The sequence below is a fragment of the Akebia trifoliata genome, chromosome 7 (assembly GCF_017979445.1).
Source record: "Akebia trifoliata isolate Shusen 1 chromosome 7, ASM1797944v1, whole genome shotgun sequence".
Classification (NCBI taxonomy): Eukaryota; Viridiplantae; Streptophyta; class Magnoliopsida; order Ranunculales; family Lardizabalaceae; genus Akebia; species Akebia trifoliata.
This window is the reverse complement of record NC_141381.1, coordinates 2869164-2895310: the sequence shown is the minus strand read 5'-3', so window position 1 is coordinate 2895310 and position 26147 is coordinate 2869164. Positions and strand designations below refer to the sequence as shown.

At 35.3% G+C, this 26147-nt stretch overlaps 1 protein-coding gene across 2 annotated transcripts; it reads right to left on the bottom strand.

Annotated features, from left to right (window-relative positions):
- Positions 1–1418: 1418 nt before the first annotated feature.
- Positions 1419–25927, bottom strand: ETL1 (SNF2 domain-containing protein / helicase domain-containing protein). 2 transcript variants are annotated; one of them, XM_086447070.1, is made up of 12 exons: positions 25229–25927; positions 25025–25142; positions 16618–16658; positions 16274–16524; positions 16009–16189; positions 8819–9004; positions 8486–8659; positions 8231–8404; positions 5672–5749; positions 5389–5525; positions 2180–2398; positions 1419–2028 (listed from the first exon to the last, which is right to left on the bottom strand). In XM_086447070.1, exons 1-12 carry the CDS (start codon positions 25700–25702, stop codon positions 1866–1868), a joined length of 2196 nt encoding a protein of 731 aa, XP_086303196.1. In that variant the 5' UTR covers positions 25703–25927; the 3' UTR covers positions 1419–1865. The 2 variants fall into 2 exon arrangements, with proteins under 2 accessions (XP_086303196.1, XP_086303197.1); XM_086447071.1 differs by having other exon boundaries at positions 8246–8404; positions 25229–25924.
- Positions 25928–26147: the final 220 nt, after the last annotated feature.

The window sequence follows — 26147 nt, the reverse complement described above, 5'->3', positions numbered from 1 at the left end:
CAAATAATAGCCTAATGATCACAAATGGCATATGCCAAACTTTGGCTCATAGGGAAAAAAATACAGAAAAGTAAGCTTAGCTTATGTTCATAAATCCTGCTAAGTAAAATATATTGGATTCTGCAACATAATTCATTGGGACATTCAACTCTACTCAAGAGTCATCTTCAGTCTAGGCATTTGTTTTCACAGCTTTTGACATTAGGACCTGCCTCTCTCACTCATGATTTGCACTGAAGCATTTATTCTCATTCGTAAGGCTTATTAATCTTTTATTTTTATTTGGATGGGAGAGTGGGGTAATAATATTCCAAGCAACCCAAAACGAATTCCTTCATTTTGTCTCCTATTAGTTTTACTCCTATGAACGATTTCAAAAATAATTATTTATGACATTGCCTTTTTCTAGTCTCACTCCACCTCAACATCTCTGCTTCATTCTATGGGCTTGTTTTTTTAACTTCCCATCATCTAGTTCCACAAAGTATGGTCGACCTAATATTTTCCTTAGCTTACTAGGTACACTTCAATCACATTAACTTGGAATATGTTACTCCTTATCCACATGACACTAATTATAAGAGAAATTTCCTCACAGATCGCAATTTATATATAGAGCCATACATCTTTTTCTTCGGGATACAAAGGAAAAAAAGATCAGCAGTTTGGTTCCCTAACCGCATATGATTTACCATTAGTTTTATATATGATAATTAGAAGGTGGCATGTGTAGACGCACATATAGAATAATGATAAACTAACTTTTAAAAAAAAAAAAAAGAATACTCAACTGATGTAGAATGTGCACAAAATCATAGATTTTTTTTCCCCTTGTGTATCTCAAGGAAAAATATCAATGATCTGTGCACATGCCATGTCATGTCAGTTGAGTAAGTTTTTGAGCCAGTCTATCACAACTCATATAAAAAAGGACTTATTTTTAATTTAAAATATTGATTAAAGGATTTTAATAGATTAGATAATAAAAAATAAAAATAAAAATATATTCTTATAATTATGAAAACTAAGCAACGTCATTTTAAGGTTATGAGTTGCAATATTTGGATATCTAATTAAAATAACCCAAATTATATTAAATCTAAATATAAAAGTGCGGGCACATATGACTCACTCAAATTCATATTTTGGAGTCGGAACTACTTTTATTACACCTCTCATTAGTATAGTAAAACATAGATACGCACCCTCTTTGAGGCATTCCCTTCCAATGCCCATCGATCTTAAATAGTATTTCATCCTTCAAAAGATTCTTCATCAATTTCATTGACAAACTGTACATCTACTCTCCCCCACACCCCCAAAAAAAAAAAAAATTTGGGGCACCAGAGACCTCATTGAATCCATCCCCAAATAATACAAAGGTACGCATTTAAGACCCAACTGCTAGTGCAGACCAATTGTTACTTAAGTTGATGAATCTCACTATTAAACTATTCTCAAACTCATTACAACGAAAACATACATGTTCTTAATAATATTAATTCCATTTTTGTGTTGAGATACGCTATCTAAAATATGTTCAATGCTTAGATAAGTTAAAAATAGGATGTTCAATGCAACATCCTACATTTACAACACATTTTCGTATAATTTCATACATTGTCCTTTACATATATCTTACCCCAAAGGGAAGATAATCTGCAAAGCTTTCTTCGCTTCCGGAAAATCTATCGTAAAACTTTTGGTTCCTTTCTGCAAGAAATAAGTCGTCCTCTTTTTGTTATAGGCTCAAGATCTCACAGATCATTGCATTGATTTTATTGTTTGTAGAATGTCGAACTCGAAGGCCCAAGGATCAGACACCCTTATCAACCTTCTGCCATCAAATATTTTGTAACGACCATCTACGCCAACAAAAGGGCGGATAGTATCTCCCCCATAGTTTTCTCGGACATATTACTTTCATCGTCGACTTCCATGTCAGACTCGAGCACTGCAGCATCCAAAACAAGTTTCCTTTTCGCAATCTCGTAAATATTCTCATCAACTGTGCCCCTTGTCACAAGCCTGAAGAGAAATTACCCTTATCAATGATTGGTTAATTTTGCAACACCGAAGAAAATTTTAAATGAGATTATAATGGATTGCTTTTAAATGAGATTATAATGGATTGAAATTACCCTTATCAATGATTGGTTAATTTTAAAAGATGATTTACCTGTATATGGTGACGGGTTTTGTTTGGCCAATACGATGGCAGCGGTCTTCTGCCTGACGGTCAATCTGTGGATTGAAATCCATGTCATGTATGATTACGGTGTCTGCTCCAGTTAAATTCAAGCCTTGCCCCCCAGCTCTTGTTGATAGTAAGCATGCAAAGATAGAATTGTCATTGTTGAACATGTCCACTATTGTTTGCCTGTCTGTTACCTGAGTACTGGCATTTAGAAAGAGAGATGTTTAGAACCTGAGTATCAGAATTTATAGGAAAAAAAATTGAAAATAGAATATGGTACTCCAAGGAAAGAACTAGATTTGCAAAATTATTAGAATTAGAGAAAAATGCACAACAAACTGTGAGCTTCAAAGTACAAGCACCATGTCCATCGCAACCTCACACCGCTCTTAAAGTTTAATAAGATAATTCTAATGAAAGTCTAGGGAGAAAAAAATCAGGCAACCAAGAAATGCTTCCATGACTTGTGTTGGCACCAACTAATGCAGAGTGCTCCCTTTCTTTTTCTCTTTTCCTGCTCTCTTTGGCCTCTTGTTCTCCTTCAGAACCTTCATCTTCTCTTTCCGTTTGTTATCAACTCGACAAAGTTTTTACTTTTTCGGATAAATAGTCAGCTTTGTAGGGGGTTTGAAGTCTACTGGGAGCTTTAAATTTGCTCCCTATCATCCCCTCCACCATAAGACATACCAGGATAGAGCCAACACATTCTTGATTTTCTCCAATACTAGGCACCACTGTATTGTGGGAACAAGCAGGGCATTGAAGCCTACTTGGCATCAGGGGCTTTGTTCCACAATGGAGTGATCCAATATTTGGTTCCACATGTTTCATCACTTCTCCTTTCATTTCCAAAACTGGTCGTGGAACATCACCTTCTGATTTTCAGAACTCCAAAAAAATGAATCTTGGGCAGCCCACTTCATTAAATTTGGGCTTTTCACAAGCAAAACTAAACCAATGCTTTTCCTTTAGTATTTGCGCTTATCTTTAGTAAAAATCCATTAAGAAGTGATTGAGGAGACCTATCAAAAACAGGTATACAGGGGAAAATACCATGCAAACACCCCCCAAAAACCAAAAACACTTATGAGCAGAGATGCTACATAATTTAGATGATATAACCTCGAAAATGCAAGTATTATTTTCCTTCCATAAGCCGCAACAAATTGCAAAAGAAGTTAACGACCACAAAACTCTCTTGGCACCCAAAAAATAGCAACCCAACATGAACCCTCTCAAACATGCATCTAATAGAGTAAGGAAGCATCCCTCAATACCGACAGAGCAAAAAATACTACAACCACCTTGCTGGCCACCTTACAATGCAAAAGAAGATGATGCACTGACTCACCACTGCAATTACACAGCACATATGATCACAAATGAGGTGCCCTGCTTCATGAGATTTTTAGCTGAGAGGATTTTACGCCAACCACATGAAAAAGGAGACGTTTGATGGAATTTGTGCAAAATTATCAGAATAATGGTGAAAGTCGAAGCCAAAGACAAAAAAAAGAGGCTGAACTAGAACTGAAGACCAAGGACCGTTAGTAGTTGCCTTACACTGGTGAAAGAAGACTCTCACTTGCCTTCTCTATGAATCACAAAACATAACTTTCTATACACTTCAGAATCCTCTCTCTTGGATTCAGAGGTACAGAATTGATGTACCTTCACCACCACAGTGCCCTCTATTTAAGGCCTACAGACCAAGCCAACAACAATAAATTGCTTAAATTGAGAATTGGTACTCTCAACTTTTTTTTTTTTGGCATTTTCTTTTTCATAGGTTCAGGATTTGATAATACCAGTAAGGTTCACGGGGCGAGGAAGACCAAGAAATGCAACTTGCCTTAAACTCTCTACTTTCTCACCACTTCTATAGAAATTTCGTACAACTCCACCCCTGCTCGATTTCCATTTATTTAAGGCATTGATAACAGACCAATGACAAGTGCTACCACTGAGAATGGTATACAAATCTATCACCACTCTATTTCCCTTTATTTAAGACCTGGACATCATACCAACACTAAGGAAGTGCTATCAATAATAAGGGTAAGCTCACTTGATTTTATGTTTTGTCGATCACTTTCCAGAAGTTCATGGAGATGATCTGACCAATAAGGTTCGAGGAGATGTGGAATATATTGAGTGCATTATTGGATATTGTAGATATTCGAACTGACAAATGAGAATAACAACAAAAATTTAGTAGTAGCTGACAACAAAGTTGTCCTCCTTGCACCTAAGAAGACAGTCATGAAGCCCAAATAGACAAAGTAGACCAAATATATATATATATATATACGGATGAAGGGACATATGAAAAAACATATGTAAAACAATGTAACATTAATAAATTTTCAAAATATGATTGAGCTGATTTTTTGTGAGGATGATCTATATGATGGGAAGATCATCCGAAAAAAATAAAAAAATATGTCCAATCTGAAACTTCTAACCCCATTAAAAGTGATTTAGAATGTGGACCGCCGTTTTTCGCCAAGTTTTGCCAATAATTTGTAAATCACTTTTGACGGATTTAGAAGTTTCAGATTGAGCTGATTTTTTGTGAGGATGATCTTCTCATCATAGTGACCATCCTCGCAAAAAATCAGCTCAATCCAAAAACCTCTAACCCATATTTTGAAAAACCATTGTTTTTACATATGTCCCATGAACCACCCCCTATATATATATATATATATATATATATATTGGTGCACCATTGGTCTTACCATTCTACATATTGAACATAAGAATGTTGGTGGCATTTCTCCAATATGACATATTGAGAGGTAGCTCACTAAGAGTGATATCAGCCTCTTCATACCCAAGAATCAAAAAAAGTAGTTGAGTTGGTGACAGATGAGGAGAGGGATAAGAAGATAACAGTGAAGATCAAGGTAGCAAAAGAGAAGAAAATGTAAAAGAGCGTAGACGAAATTCAAAGATGATGGTGGTGGACCCAATAGTTCGAGCAGTGACATTGAAACAAGTGTTTGTTCATATAGATGACCATGGTATAACTTTTTTTCCGAGGTTTTAGGAATTAAAAGAGACCTCTGGATTTATAATAATATTAGTTTAATTAACTACAGTTCGCAGTTGAAAATACAATATCTGTTTTATCCTTTCGCAACTAAAATTGATGTAAACTAGTAAGCAGGAGAAAATAACAAAAATACCTTCCATCGAGGCGCCTGTATGTGAGTCCTATGACATCTAAAGTCCATTCCAGAATATCCAGCATTGAGGTCCACTGGCTAAAAATCAGAACTCGGTGCCCACCTCTCTTTAGCAAAGGAAGAAGTTCAGCCAATGCCTGTAGCATAAGAACAAATTCAAAGTTTTTTTCTCTTCCTCTGATCAATAATTTTTAGAAAATGTTATGAACCATAACAGATATTTTGCACTTATATTTTTTTCCCCTTCGAATTAGTAAAATTTTGTAGTTATGAGTAGACATACCAGACATTTTGCTGAAAGGAAAACATGTTCATCTCGAAGAGTTCCTTTCGCTTCGGTGCCAAGATACATTACCAAAAGCTGCAAACAATAAGGTGGAAATACAATCATACTTACCAATGCTAAATGAGTTTGTTATCACTAAATCGTCTCCAAGTAGTAACTATGGAGGTCTGAAAAGTAGTGAACTCCATCAGCGAGATTGAAGCAATGAATTAGGAGGTAAAAAAATGTTGTGTCAAGCCCTTAGATCCAACCCTTCAATGACCACGTACTTGAAGTATGATTGATTTTAATTCCCATATAAAAGAACATATGCTAATATATACCAAAAGGGGAAAAAAGAATAGAATTAGAATAATTCATTTGGCTCACCTACAAGAGAGACGGGAGCTAAGGTTTCATAACAGTAGAATGAACTTCTTAACTAACAAATATACCATCTTCTATCTAATTATAAAAGTAGGGCTTCTGTCCACACATCTTATTTTAATCAATACATAAGAAATATTTAAATTTATGCCAAAAAAAAAATTCCTAAACATGCAGTTGTTCTCCTTCTTTAAGTCCATTGAGGGATCCTTTTCTCTGTGTCCATTAAAATGGAGACATGGGGTATTGCTTTCTTTCTCTTCGGGACCATCTAGGCAACAAATCGAGGGACAAATAAGAGGGAGACAGTGACTGAGTTCTTTTCCCCTTGTTCCTATTACAAAGATAATGGATCAAGGATCCAACGTCACAAGTAATAGGGTAATTTCTTTGGTTTTCTTACCAAAAGTTCAAGATGAATTGTGAGTTAAATCTTTATTTCCAATGGCTTTAATCCCATTAACTTGCTGAAATAAATTAAAACAGTAAATTAATGGAGGACCTATCAAGCTTAGAAGGATTAGAAGGAAGAAAGAGAGATCCGAAAAAATTCTTCAAGAGGTTAGAGTCAATTTCAATAGAGTTTTCACTTACAAAGTTGTCATCTCCTTTTTTTTTCTCTGATCTCCCCTATTTATAAGCTCACAGGGGGATTACTTATACAGAAAATTACAAGAAAAGGCTCCAAAATGAACCAATTGATTGCTCTATGATCAGATTGGTTGCTCTGGTCAGAGCGATCGCTCCTTGATCAAAGCGACCGCTCTATCCTTAGAGCAATTGGAAAATGTTGTGACCTTGATTTTTCTTCTGATTTCTTCACATCTCCTTGTTTTCTTGCTTGGGCATCCATTGATGACTAAAGGTGTCTTAGGTTAGACACAAACAAGAAAACAATGGATGCACAAGCAAGAAAACAAGGAGATGTGAAGAAATTAGAAGAAAAATCAAGGTCACAACATTTCCCAATTGCTCTAAGGATAAAGTGATCACTCTCTTAGGGCAATTGGAAAATGTTGTGAGCTTGATTTTTCTTCTAATTTCTTCACATCTCCTTGTTTTCTTGCTTGTGCATCCATTGGTGACCAAAGGTGTCTTAGTTTATACACAAACCTAGGTAGGCCAAATGTGTTGTACAACAGCAGGCCTTCTACCATAGTTTTATGATAGTGCACAAGTCTACCATTTGGACAATAACAAGTGTGTGTGTGTGTTGATAACAGCAGGTATCACACATCCCTCATGGAGGGATGTGGGCTAACCCCTATCGTTGCACATCCCGACCCCATGGAAGCTTCCCAACATGCAATGGTAAATCAGGAGGCTGCCCAATTTCGAACTGTGAGCATTTGTATATATATATATAAGAGAAATAAACAAAACGGTGGGTCTCACTCTCTCTGTCTCAAGATTTATTACCCCATAAACAATGTATCTTGAGGATATATTTTACATTTTTCTCTTCTTTCTCTTTCCAAAATACCCCTAACTTTATTCTTTTTTTCTTATACCCTTTTCCAATAGTACCCTTCTAACTTTATGATGTAGGACATCTAAAATCCTAGTTAGAGTTTTAATAGGATTTCTATTTCATAGTTTTATTATGATTTATATTTTTTAGTTAGCAATATTATTCCTCGTTAGTTTCTAAGTTGTTTTAAATTCATTTTTATTATTTAGGCTATAATTTAAAACGCTTAGAAGTATCTAATTTGAATTTTAATAAGATTATAAAGTTAGTATTATGTTATAGATAGGTTAGAAAGGGATGTAGAGGACAAAATTCTATGAACTTACCAAAAAAAAAAAAAATTTTAATTAAATTAAATGGTTTTTTTTACCATTAAATTTTAATTTTAAATTTGGGAGTTCGATAGCTATCAATTTTCAAAACCTTGGATCAAGTCCAAAAATTTTATATTTTTTATTTTAATTTTGAATCTGAGTTTTGCCATGAAATCTATAAATATCAGTTTCTCATTTTGATCTAAAATTATTTTAGATTGTTTTTTGTAATTTTTAAAATTTTGGTGTTTTTTTATAATTAATTAAAATATTAACCCTCTTTTAGTGAAGCAGCGGTCCTGTCGTATTGATCAAGCATTTTGAATACAATCTGAACATTGGGAATGTCGAGCTAAGAAAAGGGGAGGTCATTATTAACAAACAAACCAAAAAAAAAAACAGGACCTTAACAAGAATTACCCGGTGAATAGAGAAATCATTGTAACTCTTAAGTTCTTCAATTACTCTTTCCAAGGTACATTCAAAGCCAAATGCACCTTTTGGATACAAAATTCTAGCAAAACGAACGACATCCTCATCACTGTAAATACGCCTCACCAGTAAAGGATGATTTGCAATCTGACATAAACATAACACATGGAATTAGATCAGAAGATTCCAAGTAAATGACAGATATATTCCATAAAAATCTATCCTCACCTTGCGAAATTGAACGAAATAGTTGGAAATCTGACGCCGTGGAAGAACTCCAACAACACTATTAGAAGTAACCTCTGAAAATTTTGTCATACGAGCTCGAGAAGCTGCACGATACTCCTCAATGGCTTCTTTATAAGCCTCTTCTTGTTGCTTCTCCATGACTACATATTCAACCTGAAGTAACCTTTTCTTAGATCTTCCTGAATACAGTAAAAAAAAATGGCAGAAAGCAATCTCAACTGAAGATTTCAGGAGAATGGTTAGGTCTTTTAAGAAACTTCAATTACTCCAACATTTGAATCCAAATCAGGCAAAATAGCCCATCCAACATACCCGTTGTATCTTCGGGACAAGTTGCTGCATCACATCAGATTTTAAGCGTCTTAAAATAAATGGTCCCAAAATCGACTTTATACGGGCAATCAACTCTCTATCTTCTGAATTCAATAGCTTTTTCAGGTCCACATCTCCAGTTTCAAAGAGATCAGGCATCATGAACTCCAACAATGACCACAACTCCTGCAAAATATTGACAATAAGTATGCATAATAATACAGAGCTTGTAAGTAGAAGACTCATAAAAAATGTTCCGGTAATCCAAAGTTCGATTCATGCTTTCGGGAAAGTCACTTGAGAAACATGAAGGGGCAGGTTTATAAACAGCTTACTTATTTTATTTCATTTCATTTCTTTTACAAGTATAAATTTTAAACAGCTTACTTTAATGAAAAGTTGTGCCAACCAGGGTGACATAAAATTTCTGATAGTAGGAAATTATTACCTCGAACGTAAATGAACAAAGACGTCAATAGTCACATAGCTAAGCACCCTAACTTGATTGTCAGCATCCTTTCTCCACTCTAGCTCTAATTTTTAGTGCAGTGTGACTTTGATGTTGTTCAAGTAGTACTTCATGCAAATAAAAAATATAATGACAGCTCAATGTCACAAGAGAAGTTCATTGTCATGTTTCCATAGTGTTTAATAGAATTTCAGCTTCAGTATCACTATATCCATTACCCATATAGCCTATTACCAAAAGCTTTAGAAGTCCTGCAACATGGATCTGAACTCTCATAGAGCACAGCTGCCACATCATTGCAGCATGGAGAAGTTGTGTGGAAGGTAATTGAGGCAAACCAGTGGAATAAATTGAAGAAACCAAGTTTAGAGTCTAAAGAAACATGAGGAAATGCCCTAGGAGCACAGAAGCAACAAAACAATAGCTATCTTGCTTCCGTGCATTTTGGTAAATAGTATAAAACCTTGGCGAGGCAAATACATGTCACCAAGACCAGAGGCAGAATAACATGTTCAGCAGGACCATTATGGTTTCAACGGTGACCAAAAAGAAACATCGATCAGAAAGCATTGAATGTTACAAAATTGTTTCAGAATGTTTCAAAATGACTCGGAATATTTCATTCGAGACCATCTTGGTTTTTCTCCTAACCGAAAGATTGCCTCAAGCAAGATTTTAAACCTTGATATAGACCACAAGTTTGGTCCACTAATTTTATATCTTCCAACAACATAAGGACTGCATGCAAACTTGTATTCCATGAAAAATCCAAAGTTAGCCTTGGAATTTCTCATTTCCAAATTTGTGTTGTGTCGACATGCTATCAGTCCATCACAGCACAATATTTCTATGCACTTTCCATTTATATGCAAGAATCAGTTTTTCCTAATTTTTTCTAAGAAGAATTAACATCAGCGGTGCAGACCATCTACTCTAGTAATTTGGTTATCTAACGAAACTCTAAGTTTCCTTCATAACCCACAAATTACAAGATAACCACCTGGAAGATTTGTTGTACCAAAATTAATATTAGCAAAGCCATGTCGCATATTGAAATTTTCGGAGATTGAACACCTTGACACTCAGCACCTACGTCATATGTCAAGGTAACACTGGAGATTTCTATGGATGGTGCCAAAAGACATCTCTAGATGATGGATACTGTAGATTTTCCACACAAGCCTTATCATTGCCATGTTGGCTTGGTAAGTAATCATGATGGAGAGCCTGGTGCCATCATACCCCATACATTCAACATATTACTCCTGAACCATAGTGTTGGTGAGAATACTATTTTGCTAATAGGGGAGGGGAGAGGTGAATGAGAGTCAAAGAGTCGGAGGTCACGGGGAAGAGAAATCATTCGCTCAGCATCTTCCAACAAAATGCCTTCATGGACAAGGAGATGCTGCAACAAGAAGGTGCCTGGTGGAGGGTATAGCAATTAACTGATTGTGGCAAGTGCCAGGGCACTTTCTGACTTTTTAGATTACCCGCGTCCTAACACTAACAAATTTCGATTGTAAAGGCACTATTAGATGCAGGACGATGAGGAAAGAAGATGAAATATGGGGATAGGAGAATCTAATTTGGAATTGGGCTAAGGATTTGGACTACAAAAGGGTTACCTTAAAAGTTTGGGGTAAACCCTCGGGGTTTTGTTGCAAGGTTTATTTACAACAATCTGCAATTACGAATTGGGATTTAGGCTTATATGGTAAAGGAATGGGTTAAAGTCTAAGGTTTGTAGGTTAAGGATTAAGAGTTGTGGAAAAAGGGTTTCAACAATTCAAGAAAAAGACACTAAACAAAAATCAAGAAAAAAAAATAAGATTAGAAAAAAGAAAAAGAAAAAGGAAGGGATGGAAGGGTAGAACCTTCAAATCATACCGAAAGGTTTCTTGGAATCACACTAAGAATAATAGAGAACTCACATCAAGAAACTCTATTGAAAGAAACAATTATTTATTCATCAACTTTTTTCATTAAAAAATCCTAATACAATCTATAAATAAAGAAAATCAATCTAAGAATCCTAATAAAACTAAAGTACCACATAAATAACCTAATTTTCGTAACTTTATTTCTCTTAAATTTAATCCCCTTATAAACTTACATAAAAGACATACTAAAGTTACCAAACTACCATCAAATATTATATTAAGATCATGAGCTGATAAAATATGAAAATAAATCCTAAAAACATACATATAAGTCCAAAATAAAAGCCTAAAAAATTTCTACTCTTCAAACTTTGATGTTCCCATCACTATGTCTTCTCACATTGAGTCTGACTATAAATAAATGGCTCAGAGCATGATGAAAGAGATCGATGGATGATGATCTACAAGACCTAAAATGAACTAAAGTGAAAATATAGAGAAATTGTACCAAGCCCTCCTGTATAGAACATCGAATGCTTTGACTCCATCCTCCCTTTCAATTGTAAATTAGGTTAAAAGATGAGATGAGATGAGAGAAAATAGATGGAGAGGAGAGAAGAGAAGAAGAGATTGGGGAAAGGAAAATGTGAGATTAGGGTTAATCAAACCCCTCTCATTATTTATATCAAAACTTGTCATAATTACAAGATACTCGCCATACTACTAAATATTATGTTAGAACTCCTCCAACATAACGTAATACATAATTTAGTTATTTCTACCCTCCCCCTCAAGTGGGTCATAGATATTAATCATGTACTTGCCAAGAGCTGCATCCAGTTTTTTCTTCGGAACCCCTTTAATCAACACATCTGTCAGTTGATCCTCTGACTTCACATATAAAAAGCACATAATTTTATACGCCACTTTCTTTCTAATAAAGTGCTTGTCAATCATAATATACATTGTATGGTCGAGTTGGATAGGGTTAAGGGCTATATTAATGACTGCTTTGCTATCACAGTAAAGTCTCATAGGTTCTGCCTCCTTAACACCAAGTTCACTTAACAGGATTTGAAACTAAAGAATCTTTGTTGTATCCCGAGCCATTGCCTGATATTCTACCTCAGCACTGAATAAAGCAACCACAGTTTGTTTCTTGCCCCTCCAAGTAACTAGATTACCTCCAACAAATGTGCAATTCCCTAAAGTAGGTTGACAATCATCTTTAGCCCCAACCCAATTTGTACCTATGAATGCTTCTATTTTGAAATGACCATGATTACCATATAAAATTCTCTTTCCAAGGACAACCTTCAAGTACCCAAGAACTCTTTCTGCTGCTTCAAAGTGAAAAGTCTTTGGGGTATGCATATACTAACTAATAGCATTGACCACATATTTTATATCTAGTCCAGTCAATTTCACAAACAGGAGACGGCCTACTCGTCTCTGAAACTTCCCAACATCTGTTAACAGTTCACAATCTATGTTATCAAACCTCAAACAAGGATCCATTAGAGTATCTAGGTCTGACACCAAGTTTCTCAATATCATGAAGTAAGTCCAACACATACTTACGTTGGAAAATAATATGCCTTTCTAGAACCGAGCCACTTTAATGCCAAGGAAATATTTTAGATCTCCTACGTCTTTAATCTCAAATTGAGTGGCCAAGAACTTCTTCAACCTTTGTATCTCATAAGGGCAATTTCCAATCACCACAATATCATCAACATATACAATAAGAACTGCAATGAGGTCATTCTCCTTTTCTCACAAAGAGAGTGTGATTTGTCTGAGTATACCCTACTTGCTTCACCACTTTACTGAACCTATTGAACCAAGTCCGAGGAGACTATTTCGACCCATAAATTGATTTTTTCAATCTACATACTCTTCCTTCACTTTCTAGAGTCTGAAATCCTGGAAGAGAATGCATGTGTACTTCTTCTAATTTTCCATTTAAAAAGACATTTTTTACTTACATCTAATTGATGTAAAGGCCAAAATAAATTTATAGCTAGGGATAACAACACGCTAATAATGTTCATCTTGACTACAGGAACGAATGTTTCTGTGTAATCAATCCCCTAAGTTTGAGTATACCCTTTTGCTATAAGTCTTACCTTGCACATTTCCATTGTGCTATCAGCTCTATGCTTTACAGTAAACACTCACTTGTAGCTCACTGGCTCTTTTCCATTTGGCAAAGCTACCATCTCCTATGTATTATTCTTTAATAGAGCATTCATGTCTTCTTGGATTACCTTCTTCCATTCAGGATTTTTAAATACTTCTGCAATACTTAGGAATGAGAACAAAATAAATGGATAAAACAAATACACGATATGCAAGAAATAGTAAATAAGAGATGTGGTTAAAAATTGGGTGCAAAATGCAGGAGCGTGTTCCCTTCCATAAGGCAATAGGTATATCAAGATTAGAAGGATTAATAGGAACAATAGAAGAATTATTACTTGACGCCGAAGAACCCAATTGATTGGTGTGATCGAGAGTCTCTTGTTGGATTGTCTTATGACAACGGAAATAAACTTGCAACTCTTTTTCTTTATCTATTGACTCCCCTCACATAGGTTATTTTCCCTTATCTACCAACTTCTCTGACACAAACTCTAACAACAAAGGATTACATATATTAGTCGGTAGAAGAGCTACATATGGCAACGAAAGAAATGAAGCTGAATTATGATGTTGCCACTCTTCAATACTCATCTCCCCTTGGAGAGCGGCATTCAAAGGAAAAATAATGGAGTAGATTCAAAAAATGAGACATCCCTGAAGACGTATCGTTTTTCAGTGGATGGATCCAAGCACACCTATATCCCTTATGAGTAAACAAGTATCCCAAAAAGACACCTCGAATAGCTTTAGCATCTAACTTAGTACAGTTGGGACCTATAATATGAATGAAACAAAGCAACCAAAGACCTGTAGAGGCAAATGGAACGAAGGATGACCTGAAATTAATAATTGAAGAGGAGACTGAAAGTTGGTGACCCGCGATGACATACGATTTTAACATAGATAGCCATAAGCAATGCATCACCCCAGAACTTCTTAGAGACAGACATAGACAAACCGCAAACCTCGAATAACTTCTATAAGATAGCGATTCTTCCTTTCAGCTACACCATTTTGTTGAAAGGTATAAACACAGGAGCTCTAGGGAACAGTCTCATGCTCTACAAGCTATTGCTTCAATTCTCCTTCAAAGTATTATTAAGCATTGTCCGATCTGAGTTTTTTATAAACTTTTCAAACTGAATTTGAATCATCTTGTAAAATTGTTTTATTTGTCGAGGAACTTCATCTCTGGTACAGATCAAATAAGTCAAAATGTATCTATTGTGCTATAAAGGAAATAAAATATCTATATCCCCCGTCAATTGTAGTAGGAGTTGGTCCTCATACATCAGTGTACACAATAGTAAAAGTAGAAATAGATCTTTTATTACTTGGATAAAAAGAAATTCTACAATGCTTTGCCACCTGACAGACTTCACACTAAAGACTCGAGACAAGCATTAACTTGAATAACAAAGGAAACAGAACTTTTAAAGACTGAAAATATAAATGACCCAGGCGAGCATGCCACAAGAAAATGGACTGATAAAACCGACTAAGATAACTACTCTAACTAACTGACTGAAGAGTTGTGAATGGTGCTGAAGGCGAATCCAAAAAATAAAGACCATTCGCTTCTCAACCCCTACCAATTGTCCTCCCCGAAGACAAGTCCTAAAACTTGCTAGAAATGATTCAGATCTAACAAAGATCAAAAAAAGACAAAAACGACACAAAATAGGTTGGGCAACAAAACTATTGGAGTGTTTTCTTCACCGAATCTTCAAATCTTCACAAAACCAAGTGAGACCTCTTCCAATGTGTAGAGAATTTTCAGATTGACCAGATCCATCAGGCAAACCCTTGTGAAAAACCTTCACGAAATCAAACAAACAGAACTTCGAGAATCTGAAATTTTTCGATTTTTTTTTTTAAACTTTCACAAACTAAAAAGAACTATCTAAAATTCTGCCAAAAATTACCACAAATCATGGCGATTCAAGCCATGTTTTTTCGACCAAAACCTATTGATGTCAGCAGGTGATGCCAGTCGATGACGTCAACAATTGCATTCTTCGATAGAGATGTGAAAAAAAAAAAAAGGGAAATTCCTTCGATGATCAAATGCTTTGATACCAAGTTGTAAATTAAAGATGAGAAGAGAAGAAAGCAAAGAGAAAATAGATGGAGAGGAGATTAGGCAAAGGAAAATGTGAGAATAGGGTTAATCAAACCCTCTCATTATTTATATCAAAACTTGTCATAATTATAAGATACTCTCCATACTACTAAATATTATGTTAGAACTCCTCTAACATAACATAATACATAACTCTCTTTAGTGCATTTGCTCTCCTTATCTCCCCTCCACAACAACATCCAAAATTCCATTGTCCTGGTCTAGAACAAAGGACAAGATCACCTCACCCAAGCTATAGCTGACTCAGCTCACCACCTCACAAAGCCTTCTATGTTTCTCACCATCTCTTCCCTTATTCTTGTTCAATTCCACACTCTATTATAGCTGATAATTTCTTTTGTTTGTAAAATGTGCGTCCACTGCGTAACCGTGACTATGTCTACGACCACACATCTTAGGTCATGTTCATACCAATGCTCAAAATTTTGCAAAAAGCCTTTCCATTGTCAAGCAATTTACAATATGAACGTTTTTTAATCATGGATCAAACATTGTTTCATTAGAAAACAAAAACAAATAATTTTTTGGATTAAAAGTTGAAGTAGTTTACATGTAAATCATTTTGGAGTGGTGTCCCTGTCAGCATAAGACGCTGGTTCGCATTTTGTGCAACAGACTTCAGGTTTTTCCACCTATAACTGTTTTTATCTTTCAAAGCATGAGCTTCATCCATCAACACACAGCTCCAACGCCAGCGCTTCAGCACCTTACGGTCATCTTTCTGCTGCACACTGCAAGAAGAGTATAGCACATTGATAACTAACAAGAAATCAGAACGAAAAATGTTTTAGAGAAACCACGATAATAGAGCAGACCTGTGCCGTTCAAAAAGTGAGTAACAAACTAAAAGCACATTAAATGGAGGTGGAAGGCCAGCTTTGGCTAAAGAGCTCAACTCCTTCGAATAGGCTGCTCGTCCAGCCCCATGATACTGGAGTACAGAAAATGATGGGCACCACTTTCTTAGCTCTCTTTCCCAGTTCTCCAAAAGAGAAGCGGGGCAGACAATTAAATGGGGACCCGGATCATTGTCCAAGTGCTTCAGCAGAGTTAAATATGTGATAGCCTGCGAGACAAGAATCTTGTCACAATCTTAGCCAGAATTCGTGAAATGCTATTTACAATATTCAGACGAGCCAGGGTATGAAGCCCAACATACTTGAATGGTTTTACCAAGACCCATCTCATCTGCCAAGATCGCTGCATGGAATAAAAGGTGAATAAGGAAAAAAAATCGAAGTCATAACTATACTAGAAAGATATAATCAAGGAAGCCATACTTGGCTTTTTAAAGGAATTTTCTTCAGAGTAAACAACCAACTTTTTCAAGATAATGTAACAGAGACCATATATTTGTCAACTGCAGCCAATATTACTAACACCATGTGTCAAGTTTTGCACCCACATCAAACACCATAACAGAATAGAAAATGCAAAAGAATGGAATAAAAAATCCTATTACTTTGGATTATATGCATAAGCAAGAAAATTGTCTACTTGACCACCATTATGATTAAATGTGCATAATAATCTCTTCTTGAAAGCTTTATACTTGCCTGAGGAAACCTGTTAGTCTGCAATGTCTAATAACAGACCACACATCATAACCTGGTTATGAATAGCCAAAAAAGTGTGCTTACATGTAGGGGCGGACCCAAAGAATCTCACCGGGTGGGGGTGGGGCCGTGGGGGAAGGGTTGCACTAGTAGTATGAAAATGAAATTAGAAAAAGTATAAATAATAATATATATTTCTTTATGATAGAAGTCTTAATAATATATTCTCACCATGAAAGATCTAAAGTAAGATTATTTATACACCAAAAGTATTGATGCCAAAGCTCTCAAAGCCCTACATTTTGGATTGAACGCATATATATAATATTAAGTTATAGGTCAATATTTCATTGAATTTCAAACTTTTAGAATGAAAAAAAAAAATCTTGTTATGCCTTTGATTCAATTCTTATTATTCAAGAAAGAGCAAATGAATCAAAACTTGAAAGTCAATAGAGAACTAAAGATTCAAGATTTCCATCATTTGATGATTGAAATTAAGAAAACTATTTTCAAGAAGTAAAATAATGCTACAACTAGCATTTCATAATCAGTATGATATCCACTTTTCAATAACAAAACTTTGAATTTACAATCAGAGCTACAACACAGTCAAAACCACATTGAAATTTCACTAAAGAAAATAATATAAATGGGTGGCGTTCGGAGGCCCTAAAGAGAGCCAAACATTTTTTCAATGTATAGGTTAGAAGTTTCAGAATGAGCTGATTTTTTGTGAGGATGGTCTCTATGATGAGGGGATCATCCTCAACAAAAATCAGCCCATTCCGAAACTTTTAACCCCATCAAAACTGGTTTACAAAAATAGGATGGTCCACGATTCTTCAACTTGTAAACTAGGCTTAGAAGTTTCGGAATGAGCTGATTTTTGGTGAGGATGATCTCTATGGTATCCTCACCAAAAATCAGCTCATTCCAAAACTTCTAACCCCTATTTTGAAAATTGTTTGGCTCTCTTTAAGGCCTCCAAATGCTTATATATATAAAGAAAAAAAAATTAGATTGAAATAAAAGAAATTTGAAATTAAGAGTCAATTCGAATTAAAAAACATTTGTAACAAATCATAAAAAGATGGTTCAAAACAAGCAATCAAGAAGTTAAAAAAACTTGTATGAAGAAGATCTAGAGGGCATGGCTTCCTCTATCTCTCTTTGTAGATTCATCTCCTATTTAGGAAATGAGAAGAAACATATACCATTTTTTTATTTCATGAGAATCAAAACATATTGATCGACAATAATCTCCAACACCACCAAACCCTGACCATTTCACAAATGCAATTAAGAGATAAAGAGTCAAGAGATCGATTTATTTGCCTTGGATTCCTACATCAATCGAATGCAAAGAAAAAAAAGAAGGAAAAGATGAAAATAACTACTTGTAGCGACTGATAGATTTATCTGCCGCTATTTCCTTCTTATATATATATATATATATAGATATATAATATTTTTGAAAAAAATTGTAGGGGTCATGCCCCCCCGTCTACATGTACTTCCGCCTCTGCTTAGATGCCAAAATATGAAATACATAAATTACTATTTTTCTTGGGTCATAGAACATATGTTACTTGGTGGGATGTTTTTATAGTAGGAATTATGGTTGAACTCATTATCAGACACTTGATGAAAATTCATCATCAAAACCTTATCCCAAGAATTTGGTATTAGCTAAAGGAATCGTGTTCTTTCATTCCACTCTGTCCAGAGGTATGTTTCTTGTTATTGAAATTGAAATCATATCTGCTTTTATTATCTCAATTCACATACTTTCGGTACTTCCTCTCGTCATTTTTAGAACCTTCAACTTGAAGGCTTCTTCTAATGGGGTTGTAATCGATCTTTGATGAACATGCCTAAATCATCCTAGTCAACTTTCTCTTAATTAATCGCCAATAGGAGCTATGTTGGAACTATCATATAGATCTGAATTAGAAACATGCTATGTAAATGAGACAATAAAAATAATTGGAATGAACTTATCGATTTGATTGATTGTCTGAGGCACGGAGAAGTTGATATCTTTAAAATCAATTTCACCCCTTGGAATGATATCCACAGTGTAATCAGTCTCAGACGGGTAGTTTACAAGATTCAACAGTCACAAAATCTGTTAATCACGTATTCGGAAATAACAGATCTTCTATGAACCCTATCAAATCAATGAGTGCACGAGTAACAAGAAAATTTGTATAAGAGCAATAATTGAAAAGAAGAGAAAAAAGATCGGAATACAATGTTTTTGTATGTAAAACTTTAGGGCACACCTTTTTTTATTTAGGGAAAAACCTAACGGTAAAAAGAGTAAATAAAATAATCGTTTGTGCCTTAATTGACCCATTTCTGTACGTTGGAGGACCCCAACGGTCCAGTGATCTTTGAGTAAAAATAACCTCAATAAGACCCAACCCAACCTGGCCCAGCACGTGTGTGACATGCACACATGCACGCATTAAGGTTTTTTAATGGGTTGGCCCAGACGCAATGGGCTACAGTCCCATGGTGCCTTGGGCCCCTATGTGCACACGAGGCTTACTCTCTTTCTCACTCACATTCAAGCAAGTAGGAGAGTATGAACTTTTATTAGTTGAGCACAAGTCTTATTTCTATTCGATGTGGGACTAAAGATTTAGAGAGTTGTCTCTACAACTCTCAAGAAAAGCAAATAAAAAAATCTATAACTTTTTCAAAAAACACAAAAAAGGAAAATTGTTTTTTAACTTAGGTTTCACCAAAAATGGAAAAATCCTATACCACCAATACTCAAGAATAAAAGATCTTGAGTTCAAGTCCTGTGCCTCACAAACCCAATAAATAAATAAAAACTTTGAATCCTACCAACATGCGGGGAGAAGATATTTTAATTACTTGTCATATTACTAACAGGATTCCTCATAGGAAATTAGGAAAAACTCCTTATAAGCTATGAAAGGGTTATGCACCTAATCTAGGTTATCGCAAAGTGTGGGGGTGTCTATGTAAGGTAGGACGCCTAGAAACCAAAAAGATGAAAATAGGTCCGAAGACCGTTGATTGTGCATTCTTAGGATATTTAGAAAACAATACTTCATATAGATTCTTAACTTTGAGGTCAAGTGAAAATGATTATGAAGCTAATGTTTTCATTGAAACTAGGGATGCAAAATTTTTTAAAAACATTATTCCAATGAAAGATAAAACATCATTGGATACTAAAGGGAAAAAAATTCTTGTTGAAGACATTAGTGAAAGATTAATAGTTGAATCTTCTTCACAGGATCCCGTTATAGTAGAAGAAATAAAACCTAGAAGAAGAGGGTTAGAAAAGAAACTAACCTAGGAGATGGGTTTTATACTTACTTAGTGGATGATGATCCTTTGACTTGCCAAGGGGCTGTAACTTCTCCTAACGTAGTCTTTTGGAAAAAAGCCATCACTAGTGAACTATTATCAATTATGTTGAACCATACTTGGGAATTGGTAGATTTACCAAAAGGCATCAAACCTAATGGATGCAATTAGGTATTTCGAAAGAAATTGAAAAAAGATGGATTCATAAACAAATTTAAAGCAAGGTTAATAGCTAAAGGCTTTAAACAAAAAGAGTGAGTAGATTTCCTTTATACATATTCTCCAGTCTCTAGAATTGCTACAGTTAGAGTCTTGATTACCCTAGCCTCGATATATAATTTAGTTATCCACCATATGGATGTCAAAACAACATTCTTAAACGGTGATTTAGAGGAACAAATTTTATGGACCAACCAGAAGGGTGTGTGGTTCATGGTCAAGAGAACAAAGTTTGTAGACTTACAAAGTCCTTATATGTACTAAAGCAATCACCAAAGTAATGTCATTAGAAATTTGATTATGTGTTAAAGTCTAGTGGGTATTCTTCAAATACAGTGATAGGTGTATTTATAACAAGTTTAGAGATAAGACTGGTATGATCATTTGTTTATATGTAGACGATATGTTGATCATGGGAACTAGTCTTAAAGTTGTTGAAGATGCTAAAAGGAGTATGCAAGAATCATAGGAAGTTTATTGTATCTGATGAACTATACTCGCCTAGACATAGCTTTTGTTGCGGGGTTTTAAGTGGGTACACAAGTAATCCTAATAGAGATCATTGGACAGCCTTAGTAAGGGTTCTCAGACTTTTGAGTGGAATCATTGATTTGAGCTTACATTTTTATGGAAGTCCAAATGTACAGTGATGCTAATTGGATCTCTGGATCCAATGAAGCAAACTCCACTAGTGGTTATATCTTTACACTAGGTGGAGGAGTTGCCTCTCAGAAATCTTCTAAGCAGACATGAATGACCAAATTAACAATGGAATCAAAATTCATTGTTTTAGAGTTGGCAAGAACTGAAGAAGAGTGGTTAAGAAATTTTTACTAAACATTCATTTATGGGAAAAACCAATACGTTCAGTACATATTCATTGTGATAGCCAGGTAGCTATAGCCAAAGCTAAAAACCATATTTATAATGGTAAGAGTAGACACATTTGTCTATGACACAATATAGTAAAACAACTAATGATGGATGGTGCGATTGTTGTTGACTTTGTGAGGTCAGAAAGCAACCTAACAGATCCTTTAACAAACCCACTAACTAGAGGGTTAATGAGTAATACATCGAGGGGAATGGGACTTAAGCCTATGTAAATAGTTAGTTTGTGATGAAAACCCAGTCTATGTGAATGAAAATCCCAGGAAGTAGATTTAATGGGTAATAACAAGTCACTGAACTAATGGGATGGGCACTAATGAAAAAGAGTTCCAACTCTTTGTCCCTTTCCTATGGTGTTGAGTAGTGATATTCTACGACAATGTATAGATGAGTGAAAACTTTTAATAAATTCCATAACTTATATTTGGGTGGTGTGTAATAATCATAAAACACACTTGATGGAATTACCTATGTGAATGTGGGAATAGAGTTGCTCCCTATGAGTACAATAGGCAAGTACTCTAGCACATTCACGAAAGGAACCAAGATTCGACACATGGCCAAAAAGTGTCAAACCATAAGAACTCGATCAGTTTAAGAAAGGAAGATATGTATGAAATGGTAGTTAACTTACACAAAAAGGAACCTAATTACAACAATTCCCTTTAAATTCTATCTATCTATATTAAGTGTCGATTAAGTCCAAAAGACATCGACATTAGATATCCAGTATTTCACTTTGTACAAGCAACTTTTCTTATTCCGTCTAACTATGAATCTGTAGGGAATTGTTGTAGGATTCATAATTTTCTTTTATTTATTAGGTTTTGAGGGAGGCAAGAGTCGAACTCAAGACCTCATTTTCTTTTATTTATTAGGTTTTGTGAAGGGCAAGACTTGAATTCAAGACCTCCTATTCTTAAGTATGATTCTTGTAAGATTTTTCCATTTTTTGTGAAATCTAAACTAGAAAAGCAATTTTCCTTTCTTGTGTTTGTTGAAAAAGTCAAAGATTCTTTAATTTGCTTCTTTTGAAACTTTGAGATAATTCTCTAAACCTTTAGTCCCACATCAAATAAAAATAAGACTTGTGCTCAACTAATAAAGGTTCCTACTCTCCTACTTACTTGAATGTAAGTGAGAAAAGGAGTGGGTCACGTGCGCGCATGGGGACACAATGCACCATGGGATTGCAGTCCATTGTGTCTGAGGCTAACCTATCAAAAAACCTTAATGCAGACATGTACGCACGCAATAACACACATACTCGTCAGGGCCAAGCTGAGCTAAGTTAGGTCTTATTGAGGTTCTTTTTACTCAAAGACCCATTAGTTCTTATAATATCAACCGTTGATCTATCTAACCGTTAGATTAAGCAGTTTTAAGAGCTAATGGGTTCTGAACCGTTGGGATCCTCCAACAAATAGAAACGGACCAATTAAGATCCAAAAAACTTTTTTATTTACTTTCCTTATCGCTAGGCTTTTCTCTATATAAGTAAGGTATGCCTTAGAGTTTTGCATACACAAGTATTGTATTGTGATCTCCCGTCTCTTCTTTTCAATTTCTACTCTTACACGAATTTTCTTATTACTGATACACCGACTGATTCGATCGAATTCATAAAAGATCTGTTATTTCTGAATACACAGTTAACAGATTTGTGACAATTGAATCTTGTAAACCAACCACCTGAGACCAATTGCATTGTGGATATCATCCCAAGGGGGGCAAAATTAATTTTAAGGACAACGGCTTCTCTATGCCTCAATCACTCAATCAAACTAATAAGTTCATTCCAACTATTTTTATTGTCTCATTTACATAGCATGTTTCTGATTTAGATATATACATTAGTTTCAACAAACTACTCCTACATTTTCTTCATATTTTATTTTATCTTTTATATTCTTCACTTTATCATTTTTTTCGAAGTGATAGTCCGCATATATTTTATTTTGAAATACTCTTCATTTCACACTACTTAAGTGAAAAGACAAAAATGTGCTCATTAAATAAAAGGACAAAATATATGAAATCGAACCAAGAATGAAGCATGTTCAATATTCTCAACCCTGCAAAGGACCAAATCTTGTACACAATACAACCAAATGAATGTTTCATATCTGAACTAACCCTACTCTAATTGTTAGTCTCACACATACTTGGAAACAATGATCCTACATAAATGGTTCAATAGCTTATCTCCAAATCTATGCACCATTTCCAAGCAAACCTTGATTAATAATTATACTATTTTTTTAGTTCTAAACCTCTCAAATTATTTCTGTTACAAAGTCTCCTAATCAACTAAATGATATTTAAAAACTCCATCCTAGTTGAGCCAAAAGAACTTAATACTCCCCACCTATCTTTTTCACACTTTCTGAAATTTAATTAAGACCAAGTTTGCCACCGTTAGGCAAGTACCTGGATGTCTAACATGTTAGCTTCCACTAAAACTCTAGATCACAAGGTCCAAAGATATTTCAATTACTACATTAGTACCCAAGATCTAACCAAGTCTTTCACAGTCACTTTCTTATAGGCCTGAAATTCACTGGATAGTAGAGACATTCCTTTCCTCTTCTTCTAAGATAACGCATAAGCCCTTGAAAATCTTTGGCCAACTTGGATCATCTTTTACTCCCTCTTGAACTCAAGAAATGAACTCTATCCACATCCCTCGTTCACCTCTCAAAATCTTTTACCCCACTATATTCAATTTTTTCTCTCTTTATCCTGAAGCATCTCAGAAAGTACGAGTAGCATGGTCCTCAAATACAGTTTCTATCCCTATCCCTTTCCCTTTCATGACCACACCCCTTGTCGTTTCATTATCACACCCTCCAATTGATGGTGTATTCTTCATTCACAACAATCATTGACACTTTTGTTATTTGATTTTCCAAAGGTGAATTTTTCGTTGAGAATGATCTCTTTTCCATGTAGACCATCCTAACAAAAGTCAACCCATTATGACTTTTATATGCTTATCAAAACAGGATTACAAGTTGAAAAACCTTTGGTCATTGATTTATTGTTTATTTGAACTCAACATTTGATACAATTTCAAAGCTCCAGATGATCTTCATGGTGAGGAGATTGTCATCGCCAAAACTCAGCCCTTGACTCATCTCTATGTAGGCCCAATGAGCATGTCCCTTTTATACCCTTTATGGAAACTTCTAAAAAAAATTCCCAAAAATGAATCCTTAAAAAGAGAACAGTTTTTTAGGAATTTTCAACAAGTATTTAAACAGTAGAATATTATTTAAGACGGAAAATTTTTCTAAGCTTCCATGAAGGACCTTAAAAATGTGTCAACCCATCATCATCCATATATGTATATACATTAATTCCTACATTTTTAGTGGTTTAGTTCAACTTATTAAAAGAAAACTCTCACACATTATGCATCTTAAAGAAATTTCTAATGTTAGCTTGAATAAGTGAAGCATCCTAGGACTTAATTTCACTTCAAAAGTGGGAAAAAATGAAATAGTGGACAGCCAAAAATGGAACCCTTGATGACCAAAAATGAAATACCTCCAGCAATATTCTTCCTATACAAAAGAAGAAGAAAGTTGACACCAACAAGCTGGTAAGGCTTAAGAATCGGCTGAAAATCTGATTCTTCTGTCGCACAAGCGGCATCAATATCATCCTGAAGAAACAGAATTGAACCCCAATGAACAAATCAAAACCAAACAGAACTTAATAAAAACTAATTCAAATCAAAATCACAAATACCTGTGTTACAATCCTCACAGAAGAAGATTCAATTTCAGCGTATCGGTCACAAGAGGGTATCGAAGAACCATAAAGCTCTTGCCGCAACTCTGCCGATATCTTCGCACATTTTTGCAAGGCCTTACCAACCACATCATCTTCTTCTAAGAAAACCGATTCACTCTCATCTTCTTCTGTAGATCGAATTTCGTAAACTTCCTTGAAATCTTCGTCGCTCTCTTCATCAATGATGAATCTTCGAGTTCGATTCCCTGGAGGAACAACTTCTGCTAAATCCACATCATCGTCCTCTAAACTTTCAGCAATTTCAACAAAATCTTCTTGAAGTTGTTTGGAATTCTCACTGTTCTTTGATCGATACGAGAAGGATTCGATTGGAAGAGGAGAAGAAGATCCCTTCTTGAGGATCCTCGATGGTTTAAATGTGTGATTCTCCCACTCATCGTCAGAGATTTCTTCGATTACGCGCTTCATCTCATCTTCCACTTCAGTCTCTACAGATCGATCGTACAAATCGTGTAAAGTTTCTGGAGGACGATTAAACCCTAGAAATTTCTAGGGTTTGGTTGAAGAGAGAAAATCAAAAATAGGGAATTTGGGAATCGCGTTTCAGAAGTCAGACCGCCACTTCTAGAATTGCTTTTCCAAGTGGTGGAGAATTGAGAAATGGCGCTAAAGAAACTGTGGTGAGCGCGGGGATATTTTGGTTAACGTACGCCGATGGCGTAGAACGCAACAAACGAATCGTTCATTGGACCAGTGGGGTTGTGCGGAGAATGTTCAACCAGCTAACCCGAAGCCGGGCCAAAACCAAAAACCGGGTAGTTGAACTGAACTGATATGATCAATTCCGGATTCAACCCGGGCCGGTCATCTAATCCTCAGATCGAACACCACCCAAAACCCTTTTTGCGGGTTC